Source organism: Lepisosteus oculatus, chromosome 13 (genome assembly GCF_040954835.1).
Source record: "Lepisosteus oculatus isolate fLepOcu1 chromosome 13, fLepOcu1.hap2, whole genome shotgun sequence".
Classification (NCBI taxonomy): Eukaryota; Metazoa; Chordata; class Actinopteri; order Semionotiformes; family Lepisosteidae; genus Lepisosteus; species Lepisosteus oculatus.
This window is the reverse complement of record NC_090708.1, coordinates 16,175,126-16,202,331: the sequence shown is the minus strand read 5'-3', so window position 1 is coordinate 16,202,331 and position 27,206 is coordinate 16,175,126. Positions and strand designations below refer to the sequence as shown.

Below are 27,206 nucleotides of genomic sequence, written 5' to 3'. Positions count from 1 at the left end.
ACCATGACGTTAAAATTATTTCACACCATGGATTCTAAATTCAGACATACAAGCTTTTGATACTCAGTCACAATCTTTCCTTTGAATTGGGTTAAATGTTGTATTTTATGTAGGTCTGTTTAACTCAAACAAAGATACAGTAGATTCACACAAATGTGCAGGCATTCTTCATTCAAATCAATGCTATCTGAAAATTAATTTAACTTAGTAAATACAGTCTATACTTAGTTTCTGAATTATATCAATGATGTTTTTTGAGCAAGAACTTATGCCAGCAATTCAGAAAAATGATTCTAGGATAAAATAGGAGATTTTTAGAGACTGGGTCAAAGTTTACTATACCCTGTACCTTCAGTACATACTGTAGATATCAATGTTACTACCTCCTGTACAGACTCTGTTAATTCACCTGGACTCTATCACTTGCTAGGACACATCAGTGCTCCATACATTTGAAAGAAGAAGTTGTTGATAAATGAGAATAGCTTAATAAACATTAAAACTAAATTAATTAATGAATAGAAAGCTGCATTAATTATAGTAGAGTGCCGACTTTGCTGATCAATGTTCCCTTTTTTAGCAAATGCTACTCTCATAATTAAAGCAGTATGTGTGGGACAACTAGTAAAAGGTGTGTCCCTATAATACCACTCCAGAGAGTCACTCCTGTCAATTATCAGAATTAGGGACTACCCAAAAAAGGTAAAAGTGTGATTCAGCAAAGACATACTGTACTGTTTGCTTGTATTTGCCATCACTGCTGGACTGCAAACAAGAGAAAAAAACAGTTCATTTTTCCTGCCCACATATTCTAATTATTTTCTTCAGAAGTTTGAACTGCATTGCTCATAGCTTCCCTGCTGTTGATTATTGCGTAAGGTCTGCACTATGGCAATTCTTTCAGATGGCCCATACGCACAGTATAATACGTCAAACCAATGCCCTGCATTTGATAGTACAAGAATATGTAATAAACAGATGTATATTTAACTTGTTTTACTTTTATCGCATATTTATACTCTTGCTATAACTGCTATATATTTTTCAACATGCAAATCGTGTTTAAAATGAATCTTCAATAATTAAGAAGGATGAGGGCGTGCTCAATCATTGTAAATGTATCCAGTAAATGTATCAAGCTCAGCGTGTCTATGTGCTACGTGTCAATTGAGCCCAATTATTGATTTGTTCAAACTCCTTATGATAGGTTCCAAAAAAATTTTTAGACAGCCATTTGCAGATCATGAAAAGGGAAAAAAAGACATAAAATATGAGCATGAAATAATTTCTAAATTGCACATTTCTCTACTGTATGTATGGAAAAAAATCAAAAAGCCAATTAATGTTAATTTCAAAAGGCCAACACATCATCTATCTGCTACACAGAGCTAACTCTCACCTGGAGAAGACGGGGAGCATTGTGAGAGTTATGTTCTTTGACTTCTCCAGTGCCTTTAACACCATCCATCCACCTTTACTGAGAGATAAGCTAAGGGCGGCGCAGGTGGACACTCCCCTGCTGTCCTGGATTATAGACTATCTGACCTGCAGGCCACAGTATGTACGGCTACAGAGCTGTGTGTCCGAACAGGTTGTTAGCAGTACTGGGGCTCCACAGGGGACTGTCCTTGCTCCATTCCTGTTCACCTTTTACACCTCTGACTTCAGGTACAACTCTGAGACATGTCATCTGCAGAAGTTTTCAGATTACTCTGCAATTGTGGGGTGTATTAGAGAGGGGAGGGAAGAGGAATATAGGAGCTTGATTACCAATTTTGTGGAGTGGTGTCATCTTAACCATCTCCAGCTTAACACCAGCAAGACCAAAGAAATGATCTTTGACTTTCAAAGGAATAAGCCTCCGCTGAACCCTGTTTCCATCCAGGGTGAGGACATAGAGGGCTTACATTCCTGCAGGTACTTAGGGGTACACCTGGATGAGAAGCTGGAGTGGTCTGGTAACACTTATGCCCTGTACAAGAAGGGTCAGAGCCAACTCTATTTTCATAGGAGACTCAGGTCCTTTGGTGTGTGTGGAACACTACTACACATTTTTTATGAATCAGTGGTGGCAGCGGCCATCTTCTACGCTGTGGTGTGCTGGGGCAGCAGCATCATGACAAAAGATGCAAATAGGCTCAATAAACTCCTCAAGAAGGCTGGCACTGTGCTGGGGATGAGCCTTGACCCCATGGAGGTGGTGGCTGAGAGGAGAATGCTGACCAAGCTCACAGCCATCATGAACAACACCTCTCATCCGCTTCATGGGACTGTTACTGGGCAGCGGAGCACATTTAGCAATAGACTGCTCCAGCTACGGTGTTCAAGGGAACGTTTCCGCAGGTCTTTCCTCCCGGCGGCTGTCAGGGTGTATAACGATGCCCTTGGCTAGGACTTTTAGCCCTTCATTTGCTCCTCTATGGACAGCATGTTTACTCCATTGTACTTTTTGGACAATCAGTCTGTATAAACCTATGCACATTTTGCACATATTTTATTGTTTTTACAGTGACTATGATCGGCACATTTTGCACACACCTATGTATTTATTTTTATTTATCTTGTTTGTCTTTTGTTTTATAACTATTCTGATGTCTGTTTTGCTTGTCTTGGGCTGGAATGCTGTAACACATCAATTTCCCTACGGGATAAATAAAGTATTATCTATCAGCAACTAAAAAGAAGCCTGACAAAACCTAAAGCAAAGACAAAAACCAATTACAGTATTATTACTGATAATCTATTACCTGATGAGATCACAGAAATCAGTCTCACATTTACAGAGCAGCCTTCACGAATATTCCTTAGTTGAAAGCAGGGGCATGAGTAGGGTAGTGAATAATGCTATAACTGTGATTACAATGAGTTATAGGTTTTCATAGCAAAGGGAAGCACCAGGTGTTACACTTAGCTGATTCCACCTGGGAGTACCAGGCTACCTAAACTTAGCAGCTCATCTGTGCAGGTCCATTGATCATGGATTTACTAAAAGCCATCAGAGTGCGTCCACTCAAAGCATTCTGAGTGCATTAAGGAAAATGTCTTGGAAAGGATGATTGCATGGATTTATACAGAATTTAAAGACATTTTGTGAAGTTTAATGCATGATGGACTTTAAATTTATTCCGCCTGGGCTTCCTGTGTTTTTTTTAAAACATAGAACCATTTTGCTTTTTCTCTCCTTTTGTAAGAAAAGACACACTAAAGGCTAAGACATACTTACACAGTAAGAATACAAATTCTTTATGATATGCTGGAAATGAACAATGAAAGATTTAAAGATTTGTTTGTTGAAGCATTCTCAAGGCCATTGCAAATAAGTAAGATTACACCTTCTATAGATGAATAACTGGTTATTGGCAGAAGTTATATGAAGTAGGCTTTAATAAATGCACTTGGATTAAGAACCAGGTATTAGTTAAAAAAGAAAGTACACATTAGTCAAAAGCCCAAACTGGAATAAATGTAATAAGGCGTGTACCACAGGCAACTGTATTAGGACCATTATTAATTTAAGTCAGTTATCAGGTTCTGGTATAGTAAGTAAACAAGTCAAGTTCACAAACCATACCAAACCAAGAGGATAAGCAAACACTGTAGGGCCTAGAAAGGAAATTGTAAAAGATTTAAATAAAATTCAAGACAAAAGGCATAGCCGATGAGTACAAACTACAGACTGTTATGAGATGCTAGCAGAACCATAACAGATAAATATAAGATGACAACCACTTAAGATGAAGAAGCATCCCCTGGAAAAGATGTTAATTTTAACTCAACACTATCATCTTCTAGATAATTTGTAGTTACAATGCAATAAACAAACAGAACGTTAAGTTGTATAATTAACATCAAGGGTTGTCATGTTAATTTTACCCGATGTATTTCTGCCTTAACAATTGTGGTAACAATACAATTGTGGTAACTATGTTCCAAAAAATATTTTTCTGCTCTGAAGCCATTCCAAAGAATGGTGACAATATCTGGAGCTTAAAGGAATGTTCTACTCTGGCAGACTGAAAGAACTCAATGTTATGAAGCAACCCGATTCAGGTATTCAAAATACTCAAAGGCACAGAGAAATTCAACCCAGAATAATCCCAACTCCTCAGAATAAACACTGAAGTACGAGCCAGGTTACACAAGCACAAGTTAAGGCGAAGTGTCTCTTAAACTGATAACTTAGGTATTTCTTTACATAAAGGGTGGTGGGAATCTGAAAAAAAGCCGTGTTGTTGAGGCTGATACCCTGGCTTCTTCCAGGGACTGTTTGAATGCGATCCTCAGATCAATTAGCTACTAGAAACCAGATAGGCCAGATCCTGTAGGCTAGATGGGTCGAATGGCCTCCTCTCCTTTGGGCCATTTCAGTATGTTCAGTGAAGTAACAGTGATCATGCTTCTCACTTCATCTGTTTGTACAAAGCTTTCTTGTGCTGGTAGTGCACTTCAGAGTAACAACCGTGACCGAAAATCAAAAGTGTGTTTATTTTTTATGTTTGCCTCGGATGTAAAAGAGAATTACTCATTACTCAGAATAATACAGGGAACAGATTTACCAGAACACGGCTCTTCCAAATGTAGGCTTGATAGTATTTCTTCGGGCAGAGGGAAAGGGTAAGCACCGATGGGCTGAAAGTCTATCCCCAATATTACAGTTTCTTGCATTCTAAAATGCATTAATGGTTATATTAATTCATCTTTATTTTTAATGAGTTTATTAATAATTTAAGCCAACCTTTTCCATTTTAATGCCTCTCAGTACAAGTCCTCAAATAAAGTAAAAAGTCCAAATGAATTTCAGAATTCCCGATGTATTTATAGTTATATATTTATAGTTAATCTTATTATTAATGGCCTTTAAAGCACAGATTTGGCCTACAGCTTGGTTTGCTAGAGCAGATGCAGTTAATAAGTATGTTCATTTTATACACAGCTGGACTAAGGCAGATTTGTGTAAATGTGTAACTGAACACTCCTAGACAGTGTGTCTGAACAAACTCCCTCGAATTACCCAAATACATTTAAAACATACATCTTTCAGTTTTTTTTAAATGCCTTCTGTGTATAATGTATGCCAGATAGTAAAAGATAAGTACTGTATGTCTGTCTCACCTCTAGGCTAAGACATATTAGCATACTTTACCAAAAACACCCATCTGTTTAACAGGAGAGCCTGATCATCGCTTACCAATGAAGTAATTGCTTCCTGGGGGTAGTGCATCTTCAGACAGTACCAGACCATCCACAGCTTGAAGAAAAGGAATGTTTCTCCCTTCAGAAACAGAGGACTCCTTGAATCCATGCTCGCTGACTTTCCACAGGGTGGGGAATCCTGTTATATTCACTTTAATCCTAGAAATTACAGTCAATAAGAATCAAATGTACAATTCATCAAAACGATATATAGGTAAAAATATCACATGAAAAGAAAATGTAGTTATTCTGGAGGCTTAGTCTATACTGTCGTTCCCATTTTAATAATATCTTGATACCTCTTATTCTGACTATTTTTGTTCTTCATCTGTTAGCTCATTTTGGACTGCCATGATTAATCAATTACTGCAATATTTTTCTAAACCTTTTCTATTTTTTGCCATTTGAAAATGCTTCTGCTACATTTACAATAAGCCTTGTTTAATTATACTGAGCTTGTTGCCAAATGTTACGGCAATAGTTTTTATTAGCATGCAAACCAGGAACCACGCCATGTGGCTCTTTGAACTTGGAGAAGTCAAAGCATTGCAAATTTGTGTCAACACTCATTTGAGAGCACCAGAATAGCACTTCATTTGCATAAGATAGGACAAATGATTACTGATTAATTTCACGTTCATTAAATGTCAGCCAATACCAGAAAGATTTCAAAATGCTTGACAGACAACTTAGTTAAGTGAGTGGCTTCGGCAATTAGATGTTAATTGTTTCTTTTAACAATCTTTGTGTAGCATCATTTACTGAGTGAACGTGGCTTATTTTGTCTCATTTGCATTTCATTATTTCTAATTTATTTCTTAAAAATATTATCTTTAAACTTCTTTATTCCGTCATTTAATACCTATCAAATATTATACTCTGAATTGGGTAGAAGTGGCAAAAAAAGTTTAAGATGTTTTTGAAAATCAAACAGAAGAATTAAATATGTCTTTCAAATGCAGAGACTAACGTGGAATTAGGCTAGCAATTTAGATTAATATTTCTGCATAATTAATCAAATCTGATACAAGCACTAGCTGTTTTAAAGAAAAAGTTTTGGAAGAAAAACTACTGCATAAGATATTCTAAAGAGTGCACATAGGATATCAATTAAGAACAAGAACACAAATATCAGAGCAGGTAACTATATAAAAATTGTATATTTTGTTCTTACTTCACTGATGTCTCCTCTGGTACTTCCAGAGAGAAACTCTGTGTTCCTGTAGATTCGTTCAGACTTGTATTTCCACAGACTGACTCCGGGGTTATCTGAAATATACAATCACACACTTTTGTGTCTACTCAGCCACATGGAAGATAACTTAGGCAGCAAAGCATCTTTTGCCACTGTGTGGATAGATAAAGCTGTTAATTATTTCTACAGGGGGCACATCTCTTTGCAATATTTACAACTCATTGCTGTGCCAATAAAGACTGAAGGTTGAAAAGCTCCCAGACAATTCCTTTCCTTACTAATAATCCAGAATTTGTTACATTTTTTTAGAAATGTCTCCTCGCTTATTTATTTTGAAGATCATTAAAGCCCCTTGCACAATATTCACAGTAATGTATAATACTGATACGTGCAGTTAGTTTTAATGAAGATTGATTTATCTGCAAGCAAGGCTGAAATTGTGCCAAGAGAGATAAAACGTGTCCTACTCCTCTGTGCGACAGGGGGAAATAGATGAACAGCTATCCCAGCAAAGACACATGTTATGTTTCTATAGCATATACAGAAGGCTGGCAGAAGCGTACATCGAGATTCCAGCCAAGTGCATTACAGTGTTCTGCTGTACAGATGGAAAATCACCACAAGCAGTGTGCCTCTGATCCCTTTGTGTTCCCCCTCCTCACACTACACTAAGTCTGAGTGCTCAACAAGCACGAGAAACTAATCTGCTATATTCACTTCAAGCCTACCAGCAAATCCGTTTAATTTATTCATTGAAACATTTCAGATTCTTATTACCACCAACCCCCACCCCCTCTACCCTCCCTTCCAGCAAAATATTCATTAAAGGGTTCTGTTTTCAAAACCTACAGTAGATATTTAAATCCCAATAAAGACTTGCCAAACTGAGCAAGATAGAAGCTTCTGCTCATGTGAACATCTTCACACATTTCACTCATGCATTACACATCCTTGACAAGGAGAAAGGGCATCATGCACATGTGAAAACATCTGCACCCTTTATATTCAGGTCAGTGGTGCCAGCCATCTGCCTTTACACTCAACAGCAAAGTGCTTCTTCACACACAGAAAACAATCAAGTACTGTAGGCCCTGTCTTTGTTGTCATTTTCATCATAGCTGCCATTTTCATTTGTGATAAAGTTGGACTTCTTATTAGAACCAAACCTTTTACTTCACTACATTCACTACATTGCGATGATGGCCTGAAAAAATCAATAACAATTGTTTACACTTATATTGCGCTTTTCTGGACACTCCACTCAAAGCACTTTACAGATAAAGGGGACTCAACTCCACCACCAATGTGCAGCACCCACCTGGATGATGCGAAGGCAGCCATAGTGTGCTGGTATGCTCACCACACACCAGCTATCAGTGGGGAGTGGGAATACAAAAGCTGTTGCCCATGTTGTTATGTAACTCTAATCTACAACAAAGAGAACCGGAATCTGCTGTATCCCCTTAAATAGATCCCTGCGAAGACATATTTAGTAGATCTCTGGGCTCTAAGAATCCTATACATCAGGAAGATGAGCTTTCCGTGTCTTTAAATATTCTGTAATTGTCAAAGCCCACCTGTTTGGCTTCCCAGAGTAGCTCAACTACGTTTTGGCCAGGCTGCGGTTGCCACGGTTGCAGAGTTGGAGCTGCCTGCACGGTGGTGGGCACAGTAGTGGGTGGGAGGGAGGTTGCGGGTGCCAGGCTGGGCTGCTCCGGTGAGGGAGATGGCGAGGCCTCGCTGCTAGCGACAGAGGCTGTGTGAAGCGCCTGGTCACAGAGTTCACCTTGGTAGCCCTCCTTACAGACACAGCTGTATCCCCCGCCGCCACTGCTGCTGCAGTCACCATGGAGACAAGGGCTGCTGGTGCAGGGGTCTGCGAAAAACTGCAATGAAGACAAAGCCAGATTAGATTCCAAGAAAACAGATTCGTATGATTATATATTTATATCACTGCCATACTTAGCAATTACTGGAGTCCATTTTAAGCTCTTTACAGGAGGTTGTTTGGGCAAACCTCCATCTTCATCTCATAATAACAAGAACCCTGAATATGTTACTATTCTAAGTAAGCATTGTGCTAAGTTAAAATATTTAAAGAGGTAACTGAAATAATTAAGAGATCTTTGACTCAATAACTACTTGTCTAATTTAAAAATAAAAACTTTCAAGAAGAAAATATTGGTCCAGATATTAAAGCCACCTTTCTAATTTCAAGGCTCTAGAATGTGTTCTAGAATGTCTAGAATGTGCTCTAGAGTTTTCACATTGTTTCCTTTGTTTTAAATGGAGCTCTTACTGACATTGTGTTTGTATTAAAAAAGTACCCTTTTTCAGTAGGCAAGAAATTCACTGACCCACTATGCCCCAGGCAGAAAGGGCTAGAAATTCTTAAATCTGTCTTGAGGGGGAGTGGCGTCACATGTAACAGCTCACATTTGCTTTCTGTTTTACTGGTAAAAAAGCTCCACCCATGACACCACATTAGCTGGTGTTCCCACAAGTATCCATGGAGTTCTCATTTTAAATCAAAGTTAATTTGATTACCAAGTCTTTAAAAGCAGAGCAATTAACAAAGTTATTAATCAGGTTTGCCACAGATAAGCATGGAGACAGTTCTTCGGCAAATTAACAGAGAACAGAATAATTCCCCAAGAAGCTTCAAGATCAAACGCATAGCACACCAAACATTGGGAATGAGAAAACTGGTACACTGCAGCAAAACATTGCTGCAGCCATAATAGATGACTACACCAGTGTCGTAGTCTGGGGAGCTAAAAATAATTCTCATTAAAAAAAAATTCAGCCTTCAATTGGCCATAAAGAACACTGCTCCTATGGGAGATCTTTAAATAACCTTACACAGAATACAATGCTAAAACAACAGTGACAAAGAGCACCTGATCGATATCAAAACTGCCATGAAATGGGAAAAGTAACTACGTGAAATAAAAACGGAATTAAAAAGGAAAATCCTCTAACAGCCAATAAACAAATCCACTGTACTTAGATTCTGGTTCGCCTAATTACTGGTACTCTCAAACCTAACATAACAAAAAAATAAATAAATTCTCCTGTAGTCCCTTTTGAAAGCAAAAACTTCGTTCATGCAGCACTGCGACTGCAAGGCTGTTGTGGGAGCCGAGGAGAAGTGGCTTTTCCCCCAGGTCTGGAATGAAAGCTGCAGATACAATTTCAGTAAACCTATCCAGTTGCAAAGGCAAGGTCATGATCGTGTGGTTACCATGGAGCAAGATATCATCCCTGCTTGTATAATGAATTAGTTCTCCCAATTTATTATTGATCGCAGCGAGGGGGGGGCTTAGGTTAGGAGGAAACAACAAAATAGCCCTCTGTCATTACCGTTTGTTTGTTTTCAGAGGAGAAGTCTTAGGCGTCCTAATCTACTTGATCAATGTATTAATCAGATCTGAAGCCTGTTTTGTTTGAAAAGACTTACAAAAAAAAGAAAAGGTAAATGAAGGAAGGCATATACAGTAGAGTAGTGATAACTACTTGCAAAATAAATGAATATATTATGAAACAAATAAAATAAAAAATAGATACATCTATTTAGGAGAGTATTTTAATATCTAGGATAATTATTTTCGACACAAAAATATAAAAGTGGAGGTGTGGGCCATCTACACATTTTTTGTCTCAGGTTCCACTTTTTTTTTTATTTGTGAAAAATGTGACTGATATCATAATAAAACAATAATTGTCAATGAATGTGCTCTGTACAGTTTACCTGTATGCAGTATATACATATCAGTATTGTAAAAATGCTCCAGTTTTTTCAAAAACTATGGAGACAAACACATGCATAGTGTTAGTGAGTCTCAAACAGATATTTCTGTTTTCTGTCTGTCACTGACTGCAGTGAAAACATATGATGTAATTTCTGTTTAAACCTGAATGACAGGATGAACAGATGAAGGAAATATGAAACAATATCATGCCATCTAGTATTGTACTGGCTTATCTTATAACTGGATTTGTTCATTCAACACATTATTTGTTTATTTTGCATCAAGGGCTTCAGAATCACCTGAAGGGATTCAGACACCCATTTAAATTTGCCTTGAATAAAAAATCTCTAGACGTGCAAATGTTTCTTCCTCATAATGTATATACAGTATACATATACCAAGAAATTTTAGGTCACTAAGTCCACCTCAAACAGTTAACATCATGGCCATATCCAGCACTGATCTAAACATTCTTTCACTTGTTAAAATGAAGAAAAAAATCATTCTGTTTAAACTATCAATTTGCTAATTTGCAAGAATTTTCACTAACATCCAGGCATCAATACCAATCGCAATGAACAAGAATTCCATTAAGCAACTGACATCATCAATTTCAAGTTTTGAAGACGCTGTAGGGAGACTTTGGCCTCTTTCCACTCAGATACATTTACTAATCTTGTTTCATCCACTGCATGGAACAATTCAGTCGGCTAGAAGAAAATTAACGGTCAAACTCAGGGGAATGTTTTCCCTCCACGTAGCAGAATTCAGACTGAACTTATGATCAGGCGGAATCTGTAACATGAATTCAAGAGAGAGATGTCATCGTTAAATTAATGACATATGCCAGCGCATGTCTTGCCTTTTGATTTTCCTTCTCTCTGAGAAACCCCTTTACACAGTATGAGATGTCTAGATGTCTAGAGAAATGGTTTTCAGCCCTGGCCTTTAAGAACAACTGGTTTTCACTCCAGCTGAGCTTGTTAATTACTCAGGTCAATTGATCTCTACTTGCTTTTCAAGGATCTTTTTCTTTTTATTAAAAAATAAAAGGGTTTCAGCTCTTAACTGAGTGCGGTTTGTAATTAGCTTCAGTGCCGCACTCATCTCTGGTTTTCAGAACTGTGGAATGTGAGCTGAATGGAATTGGATATGCAATGCCATCCTTACCGATGCCTACAAATCACTTACTGGCCATCCTTTAAGAACTGTGTAGAAATAAATGAGTGGGCTAACATCTAATAAGTAAGTTGAGAAGAAACTGAATGCACACTGAGCAGGGACATTTTTTAAACCAAAAGTGCAAAAAAAGGGTTATGAACTTTTAATCAAAGGGGGAAATTAGTCTACGTAATTAACCTTTCAACTTGGAAAAAAACATTGAGAGCCAACTTAAGCCAAATGTGTGAAAGCCACCCTGGACTTTTATTAGCAAGAACTAGAAGCATCCTATTAATCCGTAGCTTTTTAACATGAAATAGAAAATGGAAGCAAGCTTCTTGGGCAGCAAAATGGACAATCTTAGAAATGTCATTCTTGAATCACCCTTCTGTGTGCACAGTAATGTTAGGATATTATTCTTCTAAAAACTAAGCTAAATGTGTATCCTCATTAATATGCACTAACCAGTTTTAATATCACTTAATGATCTGAAGCTAGTGAAGCCATACTAATGTAGTCTCTATGACTGCTTGTAATTAACATAAGGCCATCTGGAAAATTAACAAAACAATAAATGTTGACAAGAAGTGAATAGTCTTTCCACAGACTGTGTCAAAACTACAACAGGGGCCTGAGGAAGATGGAAGGTTGGGAAAATGTTTAAAAATTAAATTAATTTCATATCACGCAGCACAGTATCTTGGATTAATGCAGCAAACTTTGCCAAAAGTGAGTGTCCAGTCATGTTGGAAAGAGCAGAGAACGTGATGGAGACCGAAGTTGCAGTTGAGCAATCAGTAAGCTGTTCTTGCCTCCTTAATGCTTCCTCTAAAGATTTAGATTTAATCTGGATGGTGCAGCACTTCAGCTCTGAGTCAATTGATCTAATTACTGGACCAATTTAACACCTTTCCCAAATTCTGTAGGTGCTGAAGATATAAAGTGTCATGCAAGACTCACAGGGTTGAATTTCTCTAGGACTAGAACTGTGTTAATCTGCTCCAGACCAAGCAGAGTGGAGAAAATCCCTAGTAATACTCCTTTCCTGATGATGTTCAAACATTGATAAAAGGGCCATCTAATCCCTTAACACCCAGGAAACTTTGAGAGAGCACTGAATTTTAACAAACTGATAACACATTATCTGCAGAAGAAAATGAAATCTACTTGTCAATTGTACATTACACCTTACTAAAATTAATGCTGTTTCAATAATTTGTAAGTTTATAAAGTCAGCAGTATAAAATTTGTACTGCTGTTCCTGTACCATTTGTAATGTTGTTCCATGCTCTTAGGGCATCACAATTCTACCTTATAGCACCAGTCTTACCTGATTCTACAATACTCTTGTAAACATCTTTCAGTAATAGACTAATTTATTTTTGGATCCTCTCCATTGATTTACAGATTTAAACTTTTCACTCCTCACTCCCAGATCTCCCTTCATTTGGAATCTCTCTTACCAGTGTGCTCATACCTGCTCTAACCTTTGTTCTCCTGTGCTTTATATATCGCTGCCACCTCTCTCCCCCATGCCCGAAGAAGGCTTCACGTCTGATACATTGTATTTCTTCTTTCTTCTTTGCAGCATGAAATTAACCTTTGCTTGCTCCTTTCAAGTACATTTAAGTCAAGCAGGACTAATCTGAAATCTGCATAAAGGCCTTGCAGCTAGAAGTCACTTGATGCATCTTGTTCTGAGTATTTACTGACCCACTGATGCATGCCTTCTTCAAAATGTAATTTCCAAGTGGTAGCTAATTAAATGTAATCAGGATGTAGAATTATGAAGTCCTATTTATTGTTACGAGAACAGATAACAGAGAGAAATCTCTTCAAATTATTTGTAGTGAAAGGGAGTAATGCCCTCCGAAATTTGAATGATCTACAAAGCATTTATTTAAACATGCAATGTACCTCAACTTCAAATGATAGACCGCCTGACTACACAATAAAGCTTTGTGCATTTGGCAGCTGTCCAGTAAAGTCAATGCAGCACTGTGGTAGTGGTTAAACAATCAATGTTATTGTAAACAGTATTTTGACTTACAGGTGTTTAATCCCCTGGTGGTTTCAGCATTACTGCTGTGATAAATAATGTTTAAATGCTTAGGTACTGTAGGTTTTCCCTTCTAATTTCCCAATATATTTCATTATCATTTAACCTTGATTTGTGATCGTTAGCAGTGATCGGATTGCCCATGTTCCTGCAGCTTGCCTGCTTGAAAAGCATCAGCAAATCCATTACCTCAGATTATCTAAAAAGCAGCACTGGCTTGCCATGACCTTACAAGAGTAAATTTAGTGTTTGCTGTCCTGCACGAAAACAAACTTGACTCCTGGACTTACTTACAGCATGAAGCAGAGGTGTCCACATGGACGGGTGCTCAAATGTGAAATCTAACAAAAAGTGGAAGGTGAAATCAAACCACTTTCTGTGAAATAAAATAAAATCAAACAGGCAAAATACCAACATAAGGCTGGACCATGACCTAGCAAGGTTCTGAAAATTCAAAATAAAGAAAGGATCTGGCCAGTAAACATGAACACTTAATACAGAGCAAGCAGGATCCCAGCTCATCTGTCTATTCAGTTCACGTCTCCTCATAAAGATTCTTTCAGCACATTCCCACCAGGGAATCCAAAAGAAGATTCTTGCAGACACAGAATATAATCTCCCCATATTTGAATCTTCATCTTAAGGTTATGGTGACCTATATAAGAGGAACTGATTCTCATTACAAAACCCTCTGCAGGGTAAAAGCAGGCTGTAATTGATGAATGGAGGGCACTGCCACAGTACCCAGAAGATTTGTGCTACAGTACATAGGACAGGTATTTTTGTGCACCAAGATGAGAAGAAAATGTCCTTCAAACAGGGCATTTTGGCTTGTAAGATAGAACAAGTAAAAAAAAATTAGAAAACAAGAAACATCTATGAGGACACGAATGAGAATAAAACTTGTCTGGGTGAGCAAAAAAGGAGGAATATTATAAATTACTGTGAGGATCATCTGTCAAACAAGGATTTCCTGACAGACAACAAAGCTGCTGTAGCATCTAGGAATCAATCTTTAAAATCTATCCCCCAAATTGCCTCTGACTTGTCTCAATGCGAAGGTATATTTCACTCACCCAAAAAAATGTGGTTATAAAAGGAAGAAAGGAATAAAAAACCACCAGGTATTTGCATTAGTCAGCAACCAAGAACGAATGAAAGAGTCTCATACAATTTTCAGCTCTGCTCCAGGATATGTTGACATTAATTCTGGAAGAAATAAGACATTACTGTTCTGGGCATCTGCAGTACAAAGTGGAAGTAACTGAGAAGACTCACTACTCCTATGTTTCTCAGCTGAGAACACCACGTGGCCAGTAAGGGGTTTCTCAGTCCCACTGTTTTTGTTTGATTTCTACTGTAAATTAAAATTAATTTAAATGGGTGTAGGAGGTTCAATAACTACCAGGACTAAATTCAGATTTTACTTTACTTTTACTTACTTTGCCCCTGTAAGACTTTAAGAGACTTTTAAGATGTCATCAGTGATTCAAAAACTCCTTTGTATTCGTGTGTAATAGTAGGTTATCAAAATGTGTATTTATATGGATTTCAATACTGCTGCTGCTACAGCCTGTTCTTTTCTGTAAGATTTACTAATTGCTTAGCAGTCAAATGATTCTTTTCTTACAAAAAACGCAGTAAAATGCAGACCCATTCATTCCACCTCAGCAATTCAGTAGAACAGCCACAAAAAGGAGAGTGACAGTTTCAAAGCTATACCCTCAAATGTCAATACATACATTCTTCTCCAGAGAATAATTCCAAAATGCCATGGTAGCTTCATGAATTGTATTGTCTTGCAGACAAAAAAATCTTGTTCTTTATGATGTCACCTATAAAATCTCAAAAAATCATTTTTACAATGTATTGTTTTAATTTTGTATTCAAATATTTAATGTTTCAAGAATGTGTTAGTGGGAGATTTAAATAACTGTATGCCCACCTTGCGTACTTACAGTGTCCCTTGAAGTACAAGTGTAATGATCAGAAATAATCAAACTGAATGATTCTGAAATACTGCAAATTTAGGTTGGCAGCTTATGCAGAGGTAAACAGATCTGACTGAGCTGAATAATACTCATTGGGAAAATAGGCCATTGTTTCCAGTCTTTAAACAAGAGCATTCGGAGTCAGGCTTGCTGATTCCTGAATCTGGAAAGCAGAGTTGATTTGTGTGCCAGTTCACAGTCGAACAAACATCCATGGTCCAAGATCGCCACACAGACATGCACCCAACAAAATAGGATGGCTTCAAGACAGACATTTAAAAATGTCCCGCTTATATGGACACCACTTATTTTCTAAGCAAGCTTTGAATTTCTTGCATCAGGTTTAAAATTCTAAAAGACATTTTTCTTTCTCCCAGCCAAAATTAACACGAAAATGACTACTGAATTAATTGAGCAAAGGACTGATCTCTGATATAGCTCTAATGGTGAATTCCAAGACACTGAATTCCCACAGTCCTCAGGTGAGAAATAAGTGATTTTTGGCCTTTGCTCCAGCATATAAAACGGGACAGTAAACCAAAGTAAAAATTAAAGTGTTGGAAACTGCTATAAAGCACAGTAAACCCATGGCCATGCTGCAAAACAGAAGCAGATACAGTGAAACATGATAAAAACTGCAGGAAGCATACTAAACCAAAAGAGGTGTGAGGTATACTGTATATTACAGGCAAAGCCACTGGAATACTTTCACAAGGGTTATTTTGGTGTCAGGGCATAGCGCCGGATCACAAGAACGAATCTGAAAGAGACAAGTTCAGCTCGGTTCACTGGCGAGAGCTTGTCACAGGAAAGTGAATGTACTGCAGCAGTTGTTGCCACACTGCCGGCTTTGGCCAGACTTCCAGATTTTAAACTTCATTCTGTTTGATCATCCCTGAGACATTGACACATGTACAAACGCAGTAACTATTGTTCATTTTACTCATGCTGGCTTGCTGAACTACTCAGCCTTCCTTGCTCAGTAGCTGACTCATAGATTTCACTGTAATTGTGGCAACATTATAATAATAATAAAAATAATAATAATAATAATAATAATAATTTTAACTGCTTCTTCCAATACAGGTTTACAAGGGAGCCAAAGCCTAACCCAGCAAGCAACATCGCAAAGCAGGATACACCCAGACACAAAGAAAGATATGCACACGCTCATCCATAGGGTCAATTTTCCCCAAAGCCAATTAACCAAGCTGTATGTTTTTGGAAACCAGAGAACCCACAAGAAACCCATGTGAACACAGGGAGAACATACAAACTAAACACAGATAGCTCCCCTGGCTTGGAATTGAACCCATTGCCCCAACTGTGTGAGGCATCAATGCTAACCCCTGCTTTTAATTTCAGTGAATTTTTCATGTTGCATATTGCCTATAAGTACCCTCCATCTCTCCTGTTACTCATTGCACCAAGACTAAAACTGTGACCAAATCTGTGTGATACTCTTAACAACACAGCTGGAAACATTCAAAATAGCTGAAGTCAAGTCTCTTAAAATATGTTTAAGTGTCACAAACACAGTCACTGCTGCCCACCCCTCTAACCATTTTTGAAATGGTGTCTGTGCTGGTAAAATCTCCTGGGAAGAATACAAGGAAATTACATTTAAGAAGAAATTACCTTTGATGGTTATTCTGTTGCTTTTTTTATAGTCTTTATTAACTCTTCAAATGTGACAATCGATGCAACACTATAACTGCTAAAAAATGTTCCAACATAGCAATGTTACATACAGTACAGTACCTTTCTATTACTGTTACAGTATGCTAAACTCAAGGTTTGTCTTAAGGACAAAAGATTTTTATACACCACAAATATCAGGGATAAAAGAGATTTTTTTGTATGGAACCTCTGGTCCACTAAAAACATGTTAAGTGCTTTTAAAAATCCATAGATCCAGGTGAAGACCTCTCTGGATGCTAGTACAAACCATGGTACAGCTTTAAAACATGACCTCTTACATTTACTGTAAAAACTACCACCAGTTGCTAGGATCGATGAGTGTTTAAACAGCTTTAAAGAAGTAGCACTGAAAAACCAACATCCTCTGAATTAATTTGTGAAATCTCTTGTGTCAGATTCAGAGGTCTGATACATATGCCTCCATCTGCATTGCTGTGTTTACAAACAAGTTTTTGAAAAGAAAGATTACATGCAAATCTCTGCAGAACTATAGGAGCAAAATGTAACTCAAAAGGATTTTCATTGATCTTTCATTTTCTCATATCGTATTAAATAAGTCAGAAAACGACACAGTTTCTGGGAAAGGACACAAATTCAATGCAGCCATTCATGCCTATGCAAGAGAACACAGTCAAACGAATAAGAGAGGAATAATTTATTTTGTGGAGGAAATAAGGAATATTAAATCAATTATGTCTCCCACTGATTAGGCAGGGATGGTTGTAATGTAGTGATGGTATGTTTCACAATGTGAACAACTGCAAAATTAACCTCTTGAAAGGAAGGGATGCATTCAGCTGGGTTAATAAGATGAACAAAATGCAATGCGCTCTGGCTACGAACATCTGTTCAGAGCCTGGGTGTCCCAGAAAGCCTTTTACATCAAAATGCAAATACTGTAAGTGGGCAGGAGAACATCACAGCTATTGTGGTACAGTATTTAGGAAGAAGACTAGCTATTTCCTTTCTGTCATTTTCATTTCTAAAATTCTTTTCTTCTATTGTGTGCATTCTGCTTTGTTTTGTGGTGTGTTGCACTGCGTGTTCTTGAATTTAGGTGTGGAGAGGAGGAAATGGCAGAACAGCTAACTAATGTTAATCTTTAATATTATCATCACATACTTTTTTCAGATACACAAGGAATGCATGAACATTTGATATTTGACAAAGCCCACTTACAGTATATGGCATAAGGTGTTATGATTTTTTTCAATTTTTTTTTTTTTCGATTTTTTTTGATCCCAAGGTATAATGTTATCTTGAATGGCACTCAATGACACACATTTGTTGTTGTTTTTTTTGTTTCTCCAATAAAACCATCATCATCTTTGGGACTTTAGTGGCAAGTAAATTAATTCACCAGAAGTGAGAGGAGTGCATGCTCTCAAGTGCATAAAGTGCATGGAAAAAGTCCCTGTTATGACAAGCAGTGCCTAACTGTGATCCCTCATGAGGGGACCTAAACCACAGTACACAGTATGGCTGCTTTATTAAAAGACAACAAGCAACATGATGTTTGAGACTGGGAATTCTCTTTTTAGTATTCTCAACAAATGTGACTTCCACTATTCCCTGCATAATCTGAAGAATATGCATTAGATGCTGGATGATTAATAAGAAACAACGTCAACAATAAATAGCACATACTACATGGGACTTTAAAGGTACTTTAAGGTGTCTCCCTGCGCCGTGCATTTGAAATTGCTTCCTACATTTTAGTCTCTGTTTAGCTTTTATGGGTTGACAGGACTGGATGCCCACAATGCACTGCTGCATTTGTTGTCTAATACATAGGTAATGGCACAAGCACTGCTGATTGAAATCCAAGTCGAGCTTCCAGCTGCAGTTGTCTAACACCTTTCACGTACTGCGGCAACATGTAATTCATACTTGCCATCAGCTGAATCAAAATTTTTTTGGAATATCTCTTTATGGTGTGATCTCAGATTATTCTCCTATGGTGATGATCAGGATGTGTACCCCTTTTCTGACAGTCATTATTCACAACAAAGCAAAAAAACACCATCTACAAATTCAACATAATTTCATCATGGGGCAATGATCTTCTCTGTGCGTCTTTGACAAACTACGTGGAAAGAAAATGCTTTTTAAGAGCATTACATTTCAAACGAGCTGTAACTATGAAATGGAGTGCAAAGGAGTTCTACTGCAGGTAGGAAGCCTTTCTGATTTTAGCCATGCACTGTAAAGAAGTGGCACAGTTGTATCATTATTATGATATTATGATATAACTTATAATACTGCAGAATAATGGGCAATATATGGACATATTCACTAAAGTCAAAAATGATGTTCTGTTTTTAATAATATTTTTTTTTAATGTTTTTAACTTCTGATTATAAATAAAACATCATAAAACAAAACTGTTTAAGCCAGAATAAACAGTTTATTTTTATTTCTGAAAATAAACTCTTGACATTGACGGTGCTGTAACACAAAATGACACGCTTCAAATTTAATCTAAACTATGATGTGACACATTGAGGCTTTGAGACACGGCAAGGAGTTCCCAGTACTTCTGGGCTTCAGTTCTATCAAACTCCAGGATAAATAAAAACAGAGAAGAATGAGGACAGAGGTGGAATCAGCTGCACAAAAATAATTGTCCCCCCACCAAGAAATCATATTCTATTCCATATCATTAAACCCTTGGAATATGATCCACAGAGATTATTTCATTTATTAATTCATCCCACTGCATAGCTCACTGAGAGACACGATTTGCACAAGAGTATATAATATGCAAGAGCTATTATATCAAGGTACTATGCCATGGTGATTAGAACATGGTACAGTACCACGCAGGTTTTGACTGGTGAACCTGGATCCTTTGGGGTTTCTAAACCCTCCGGGTTTACAGGAGGATAAGGTAACAGTACTACAGTATCCTTTCTTTCAAATTTACAGAAAATAAATGAATTTTGACAAGGGTGAAGTACCCATCTGGTTAGATTTTACCCCCCTTAAAGTCCTACACCTCACAACAACTAGGAATTAAATCACAGACCCTGCAAGCATGAAGCAGTAGTGATGACCACCACATCAGAGTCCTATATCCTTCAAGGTGCGTTTGCTATGTCACTACACTGGATGATGAGTAAACCACGATGTACTATTGTAAATGTTTTTTAGAAACCTTTGTAGCATGTAAAAATCCCATGGGTGAAGACAAGATGGAGATTCTTGTCTGAACCACATTCCCCTAAGAGCAATGGGGAATGTATTATTATCATTGGTCACCTCACCAATTTAAGAAACAACTGACTATCACTTGAACAATCATTTTCCTCCAATAGGTACAGTATTTGGTGGTAATCAAAGAATCGTAGCATTTACCATGGTCCAGTGTACCAAAACTGTGTTGGCATAAACCACAGCAGGAGTAAAATGAAAAACAGTAAAAATTCCCAAACAAACTTTCAAGAAGTTGCAGAAAAGCAGGTGGCCATCTTGCTTCCTACAAAAAACGTCCACATCCTTATAACTAAGGTAATTCAGTCCCTTACTGATTTATTATACAGCACGATCCCCGCACACTCCCTGATACATCAATGGATGCTATCACCTGTCACTTAATGATAATAAATGGTGAGATAGGAAATCTGGTGTGAAACACTTGCTGTCAATCATCTGCCCAATTTTGAGACCATCCATTTCATTTATTGGTTGTATTTCAGTAGGGTGGGGATATAATTCCCAAACACTCGTGAAAGACGATTTGAAAGATTTCTGCTATATTTCCTAATTGTGGGTTCTCCAGTCCACGAAGGAGCAGATGTTAAAGATGCTCTGTGATTAAGCTCTTAAACGCAAACAAGGAATCTGCATTTATACGTTCTTCCAATCAGCAAAACTAAATGAGAACTGGGGCTACTTATTTTTGGATCTTTTTTATTTCCCTTGTGTAAGAATGGGAGATAGAATTGAATTCTAATTAACACAACAACCTACTTTCAACTTAGAAGTATCAGTTAAAATGAAATGTCCCTTTATAAAAAATAGTTAGGGAACAATTCTAACAATAATGTAAAAAAAATAGAAACAGAACCTGTGTTTTCCATATCTTTTAAAAAATATTTCAGTGCCAAGACTTTGCTGTTTTTATAGGGGCCTTATGGAACTAAGATATTATATAAAGTTACTATATAAATTAAAAGTTAAATGCACAATTAACTGATTAAATTAAAGTAGAAGCAGGATATGTGCAAAATACATGTGAACATTAAAAAATATTAACATTTATGAATTAAAATGTGATAAAAAATATGAAATGGAGTGCAGAATATATCACTAGCTTGACTGTAGATCTTTCTAAATACACATACTGAAAATGTTCAAATGTATTCATACCCTGTTAATTACTAAAAATAAATGTTTGTAAATTTAATCCTTTAATGTTTTTATTTTCACATTAGTCATATGAGAGAAAATCAGCCTTTATAAGGCATGGGAAATAACTTTGACTGTCACTAGGAATTAAAGAAGGTTGAACACATAAGCAAAATTCTTAGCACCTCATCACAGGGCAAGTCATAGAAGTGTACAAGATCTAAGGTAAAAGATTATCGACCTCAACAACTGCATTGACAGATATAAAAAAATCCACAAGAATCCACCTTCATCAGCATGTACAAGGATAATGAGATCGTTTCCACCCAACCAGGACACAAGATTGACTGAAAGATTACCATTCATGTTTAATCTCATGAATCTGGAGTCAGCAGATGAGCCCTATGATAACATGAACACAAAAGACACAAAACTGCCAAACGCCAAAGTCAAAGGAGTCCAAAGGACGTATTTGGATTAAACATAAATTGCATGTTTGGTCAGGCTCTTCAGGAGTATGATAATAAAGGAGAAGCACATGTAGAAAAAGAATGCCATTCTTTCTGTGAAGCAGAGCAATGCATCTTCCCTGCTTTAGAACTGCTTTGGATCTTGCCTTGGTGTTTGTCACAAAAGCGTTCTTTCCGGACCCTATGCAGACGACACAATCAGCGGTATAGTGAGGAAAACACGGGGAAAAAAGCATACGGGAGTCGGGAATGAAAACAGGGGGCGTGTCCATGGTGCGCAGGTGTTCTGGGGGGCGAGTCCGGGGCAAACAATCCAAATCAGAGTCCAGTGGGAAATCCAAGAGGAAGGCAAAAGGTCCAAAGCCGGGCGGTCCAACCGAGACGAGGCAAACAAGATTAAAAACCGGAGCGGGATCAGGTGGAGAGTCGGGGGGAAAAAGGTGAAAAGGGAGTTCGAACAGAGTTCGCGTCTGGCTCTTATAGGGAGGCAGGAACCGGGAGCAGGTGCACAAAATCAACTCAAAAGTGAAAGAGCCGGAGTGCCCTTAAGGGGGAGGGACTACAATTGTGACAGTGTTTACCTCAATACTTCAGTAAAAAAAATATGCTTTCTGTTGCGTTGCATTGTAACAATGCAAAGCAAAAAGCATCAAACGTCATGACGAAAAGAACAGGAGAACATAAAAATCAGTCCCTGATGACTTATCAGTATCCTGTAGAACATTTATGGTATGATCTGAAAAAACAGACCAAAATAGCAAGTCCCACATCCTGGAGGTATTAATAATATAATACGTTTAGAAATACACTGTATGTAACAGTTTTGACCATGTATCTGAAATTAGAGAATCTTGCTCCAATAAATAAATGCATACTGACAAACAACCAAATTAAATTAAACTCCATCATACTCTACATATAAATGTATACAGTACATGTGATACAGTATATACTTGTGTAAGAGTATATGGATTTTTTGCCTTTTTGTGTTGCTTTTCAAAACATCTCCATCTGAAAGGCAGTGTAATTTTGTCAGATGTCTATCAGACCTTTGCATCTGAAATAACCTCAAATAAATTACACTTTTTCAGCAAGAGGATTCACACTTTCACTTCTTTAGTGCACTCTATGAGAGCATCTGAGTTAACCTTTTACATTATCTATTTCAGCACATCAAAGCATCCATTTGCCTTTGCACGCTTCAGAGATCCCTGCCCTTTGCTGTGATCCGCAGCATTAAAAGACGTCATCCTTTCCAAAGCATTGCATCTCCTGCATACTGTATGCGCTACATTTACACTCAACATGTTTTTGACAAGGGATAAAGAGAACTCCTGTTTGTCTCCGTCCATTTAAACCTTACTGGAATAACAGTTGAACCCCTGTTTATTACTGAGGATGAAACTTGTTTCTGGAGGTAAGCGCCTACTTAAATAAAAAAGAAAATTTTCTTCATGAAAGAAGCAGTGAAAAGTAAAATCCTACATTTTACGCAGTGTGGATATTGGCAATGGAACAAAGGAATATTTCAGCTGTCTCTCTTGGGCGATACTGCTGCCACAGTCTGCCTGTCCTGTTTTCATAATGGCTTCCAGCTTTGCTGTCCTGGATGCTACAGTATCTTCCAAATTCCTGCTTCCCATAAAGATTCAAGGGACCTGCTGCTGTCCAGCTACCTCGTAAGTGATTTGACTTATCTGACCCTGTTGACCTATGCCTATCGGCTTTGGGCAATGGATATCATTCTGCCCAGGAGTCTGTGCCCTAACAATTATGTGCCGATTTTCTCCAGTGTGATCAGTGAATGTTTCACCATCACCGCTCTGTGTGTGGACAAGTAAATTGCAGCCTGTTGGCCTCTGCACTGTCTCTCAATCTGCAACCCTGAAAGGCATTCTTGCCCTATAGTAACTTAAAAATCTGTCACGCTGCTCCCATGCACTTCCTGAATGGTCCTTTCAATACAGATAAAGCCGTAGACTTCACAGATTCTCTGACATGTCAGTTCCCCCCCATGAAGGAAGGGATTTTAGATATTTCTTCGATGTTGTTGTTTCAGTTTTTCAAGAGGCTGTTTCATCGGTCTCGACTTCCATTGCAGTGGGCTGACAATAATTTTCTCCTATTTCTCCCACTGCACGATTTGCATGGAGGCCCGCCAGACATCTCCAAAGGTCAGAGCTTGGGAATCTGTCCTTCTTCATGGCCTGCAGCTCCTGCTTTACGTCCTCTCGGTGGCTAACTACAGAACATTGTCTTCCGCAACCTGTCAAACGAGAGGACCGCTGTGAGAGGCCTCGCTTATCTTCATTTGATCGGCGTCTCTCTTTCCAGTCCTGCCACGCCGCGTTGCCTCTGCCCCATCATCTTCGGACTCCGAGACAAAGAGCTTTATCAGGAGCAGACTACGAAGCCCAAACCAAGTCGTGCTCCTAGCAGATGCCACCGAGTCTGAGACACACGCCAGTTAAGCAGAGAAGACAACAAAACCGGCTGTCAAAGTCATCTTATATTATCTTTTCAGAGGCTCTGAGGCCTCTGACAGCTCACCTTTGGGGATTTTGGAGATTGTATTTCAGGCCATTAATGGTTTAGCTGGCTGTGGGAGTTCCTTGGTTTTCTTCAGCTATTTCTAAACAAAACATCACTATTTCACTACAATTTATTTAACATTTTTCAAGGCATTATTTGATCAGTTGTGCTGAGTGATAGAACGAACATAAACATTAACATAAAAACCTTAATTAGACTGATTAAATCTGTTTGTCAGTGTAAGAAATATTTTAAAGCATGCTGCAAAAAACAAAATGTTAATAATTTTGACTTAATAAATACAGATTTGTCTAAACCGTTTTGTTCCAGCTATTTTGAATTATATACTTCTATAAAAGCAAAAAAATGATTGTCAAAATTCCAAGCTGTGCAGTTATCTCTCCATCAGAACTTGAATTATGGGACTCTACTTGATCTTAGCTTTTGTGGCAATTTGAAAGAATAAACTTGGAAAGAAACTATACAGTATTATTATGTAATTTATTGTGTAAGGGCATCATTTTTCTACATCATCCAAGATTTGAGCTTCCTAAAATTATTCCAGTTCTCCCTCTTCTCATCTTATCACAATAATTAAATTAATCTGAGAGCTTCAAGGAAGCAATTTTTATTATTTCATTTGCTTAGTGGATGCTGCTGTCTAGAGTGACTTACAGTGTTTACAAAGGGTATCATTAAGTGTGGGTACAAAGGAAACAATGGAAATGATTACAACTAAGTAAAGTATCAATAAAATGATCACAAAGAAAAGACCATTATACTGGTAATTCAAGTAATTCAATTGGTCCAAACTCCACTGTGAAACATTAATATGTGTTTGGTATTAGACTCTTTGACTGCTTGATACTTACAGTACCCATGAGTGGCTGTTTGCAACCAACAAGTACAAGAACCTACAGGTGGCTGTATTAGGATAGGAACTGATCTATTGTACTTGACCCTCGCTTTAGAATGGATTACCTTTTGTTTTTTGTTTTTTACAGTTCATTTAAGACTCTTAATTATTGAACCACATGTATAAGTTGTGGGCTGGCGCAGTGGTAAGGATTGCTGCCTTGCAGTACTGGGGCCTTGGGTTTAATTCTTGGGGGGCTAACTACATGGAGCTTGTATGTGCCCCCTATTTTAATATGGGTTTCCTCCTGTGCTCCAGTTTCATGCCACAGTCCAAAAACATATTGTTAGGTTAATTGGTTTATGGGAAAATTGGTCCTAGTTTGTGTGTGTCTGTGTCTGCCCTGCATTGGACCGGCTTCCCATCCAGGGTGTATCCTGCCTTGCACCTGTTGTTTGCTTGGCTTCCCTGTGACCCTGTACTGGATAAAGCAGTTAGAAAATGGATGGATGGATTATTTGTCCCAGGTGGTTAAAAAATATGACTCCTCAAAACATGTTCTGAGCTAGCAACAAGAAAATCAAGCCTCAAGTGTAGAGTTGTTCATAGAGAGACAGATGGTGCCTGCTATAAAATTGTTCAAAATATATGGAATATGTGGGCACTGTTTTTCTCTGACCTAAATTCAGAAACCATTTTTCATCCTAGGATGCAATAAAAAGTCAAATTTACCGTGTTGTCTTAAAGACACCTGATGCATCCCGCCTGTTTTTGGCTGGAAACAATAAAATAATAACTAAATGACAGTGATGTTAAAAGATAATCATTTTTCAGGGATAATTATTCTTACTCAACTCTGCCTTAAGAAATATTTTTGTTATATAATCTGCTCTTCAAAACAGTGAGCAATAATTGCTACCAACTCGTTTTAACTTGCTTTGTGAATCCACTTTATTTTAAAAATATTTTACTTTATAAAATATTAACTAAGCTTTCATTTTACAACTGAAAACATGTAAGACAAGCACTAAACAAAACCCCAAGGAGCCCAAAAACAAAACTTAACAATAAACAATATTTTACACACTTCTCTGGGAAATCTAAGGTACTGCCAAAGACTATAGGCACAATAGAAAACACCAAATTTATACAACTAAATGTGTTTCCAAAGTGATGTTATTTTTATTTGTAACCTGCATGGACATCCAGACAATGTCTACATGACACGATCTGTGGTAAGACAGGATCTGAATCTATTTTACTATAGTCACATCATTCCCTTTTCTCTTTAGGTTTGGTTTACAGTATTTTCATTGTCGTTTATTTTGAAAATAAGACTTCATACTTCACGGATATCCTTTTTAGCCCTTATCAAAACTGACTGTTGCTACAAGAGCTAAAAAAATAAAAAGAGTTTTTGGTCAATTATATTTAAAATTATTCAAAATTTTAAAGTTGCATTGATAGTTGAAATAATTTTGATTTCAGTGATATTTTGTTCGATTACAATTGCAATAACAATTACTCTGCAGTAATTACAGTGACATTGAAATGTAACAACTAGATTTATTGTATATGTATTGCTCCAGATAGTCAGGCATTAACCACAGTTATAGTTCAGGAACAATGTACATTTATACTGTAGTTTAATCAGACAAAATGGGATTTAGAACACCAACAACTCCTCCTGTGTTATCCCTTCTACTGTGTGAAGCAGTAAGCAGGTTTGCAGAATGGTTAGACTGTTTTACTGCAGCACTTTTGCTGGGTCTTCAAGTTACCCTAGCCTTAACCCCCACTCTAACTTTGTGGGATTCAGTATACCCTTTACTCCTGTGCTTGACTTCACCTTGACATCATCATGGGAAACGTTCACAGGGGTCAAAGTTGTGAAAAAGTGTTTGGCACAGCAATAGGTCAGTAGGTCAACTCAATAACTAGCACTT

At 37.6% G+C, this 27,206-nt stretch overlaps 1 protein-coding gene across 2 annotated transcripts in view; it reads right to left on the bottom strand.

The window, feature by feature from the left end:
- The window catches only part of dner (delta/notch-like EGF repeat containing), a 71,773-nt gene that overhangs the window by 28,732 nt on the left and 15,835 nt on the right, over window positions 1-27,206 (bottom strand). For both annotated transcript variants that reach the window (XM_006637826.3, XM_015361234.2), the window contains exons 2-4: window positions 7,966-8,274; window positions 6,368-6,462; window positions 5,189-5,352 (exon numbers count right to left, since the gene is read on the bottom strand). In XM_006637826.3, coding sequence (XP_006637889.2) covers window positions 5,189-5,352; window positions 6,368-6,462; window positions 7,966-8,274 — 568 coding nt within the window. The remainder of the gene's footprint in view (window positions 1-5,188; window positions 5,353-6,367; window positions 6,463-7,965; window positions 8,275-27,206) is intronic.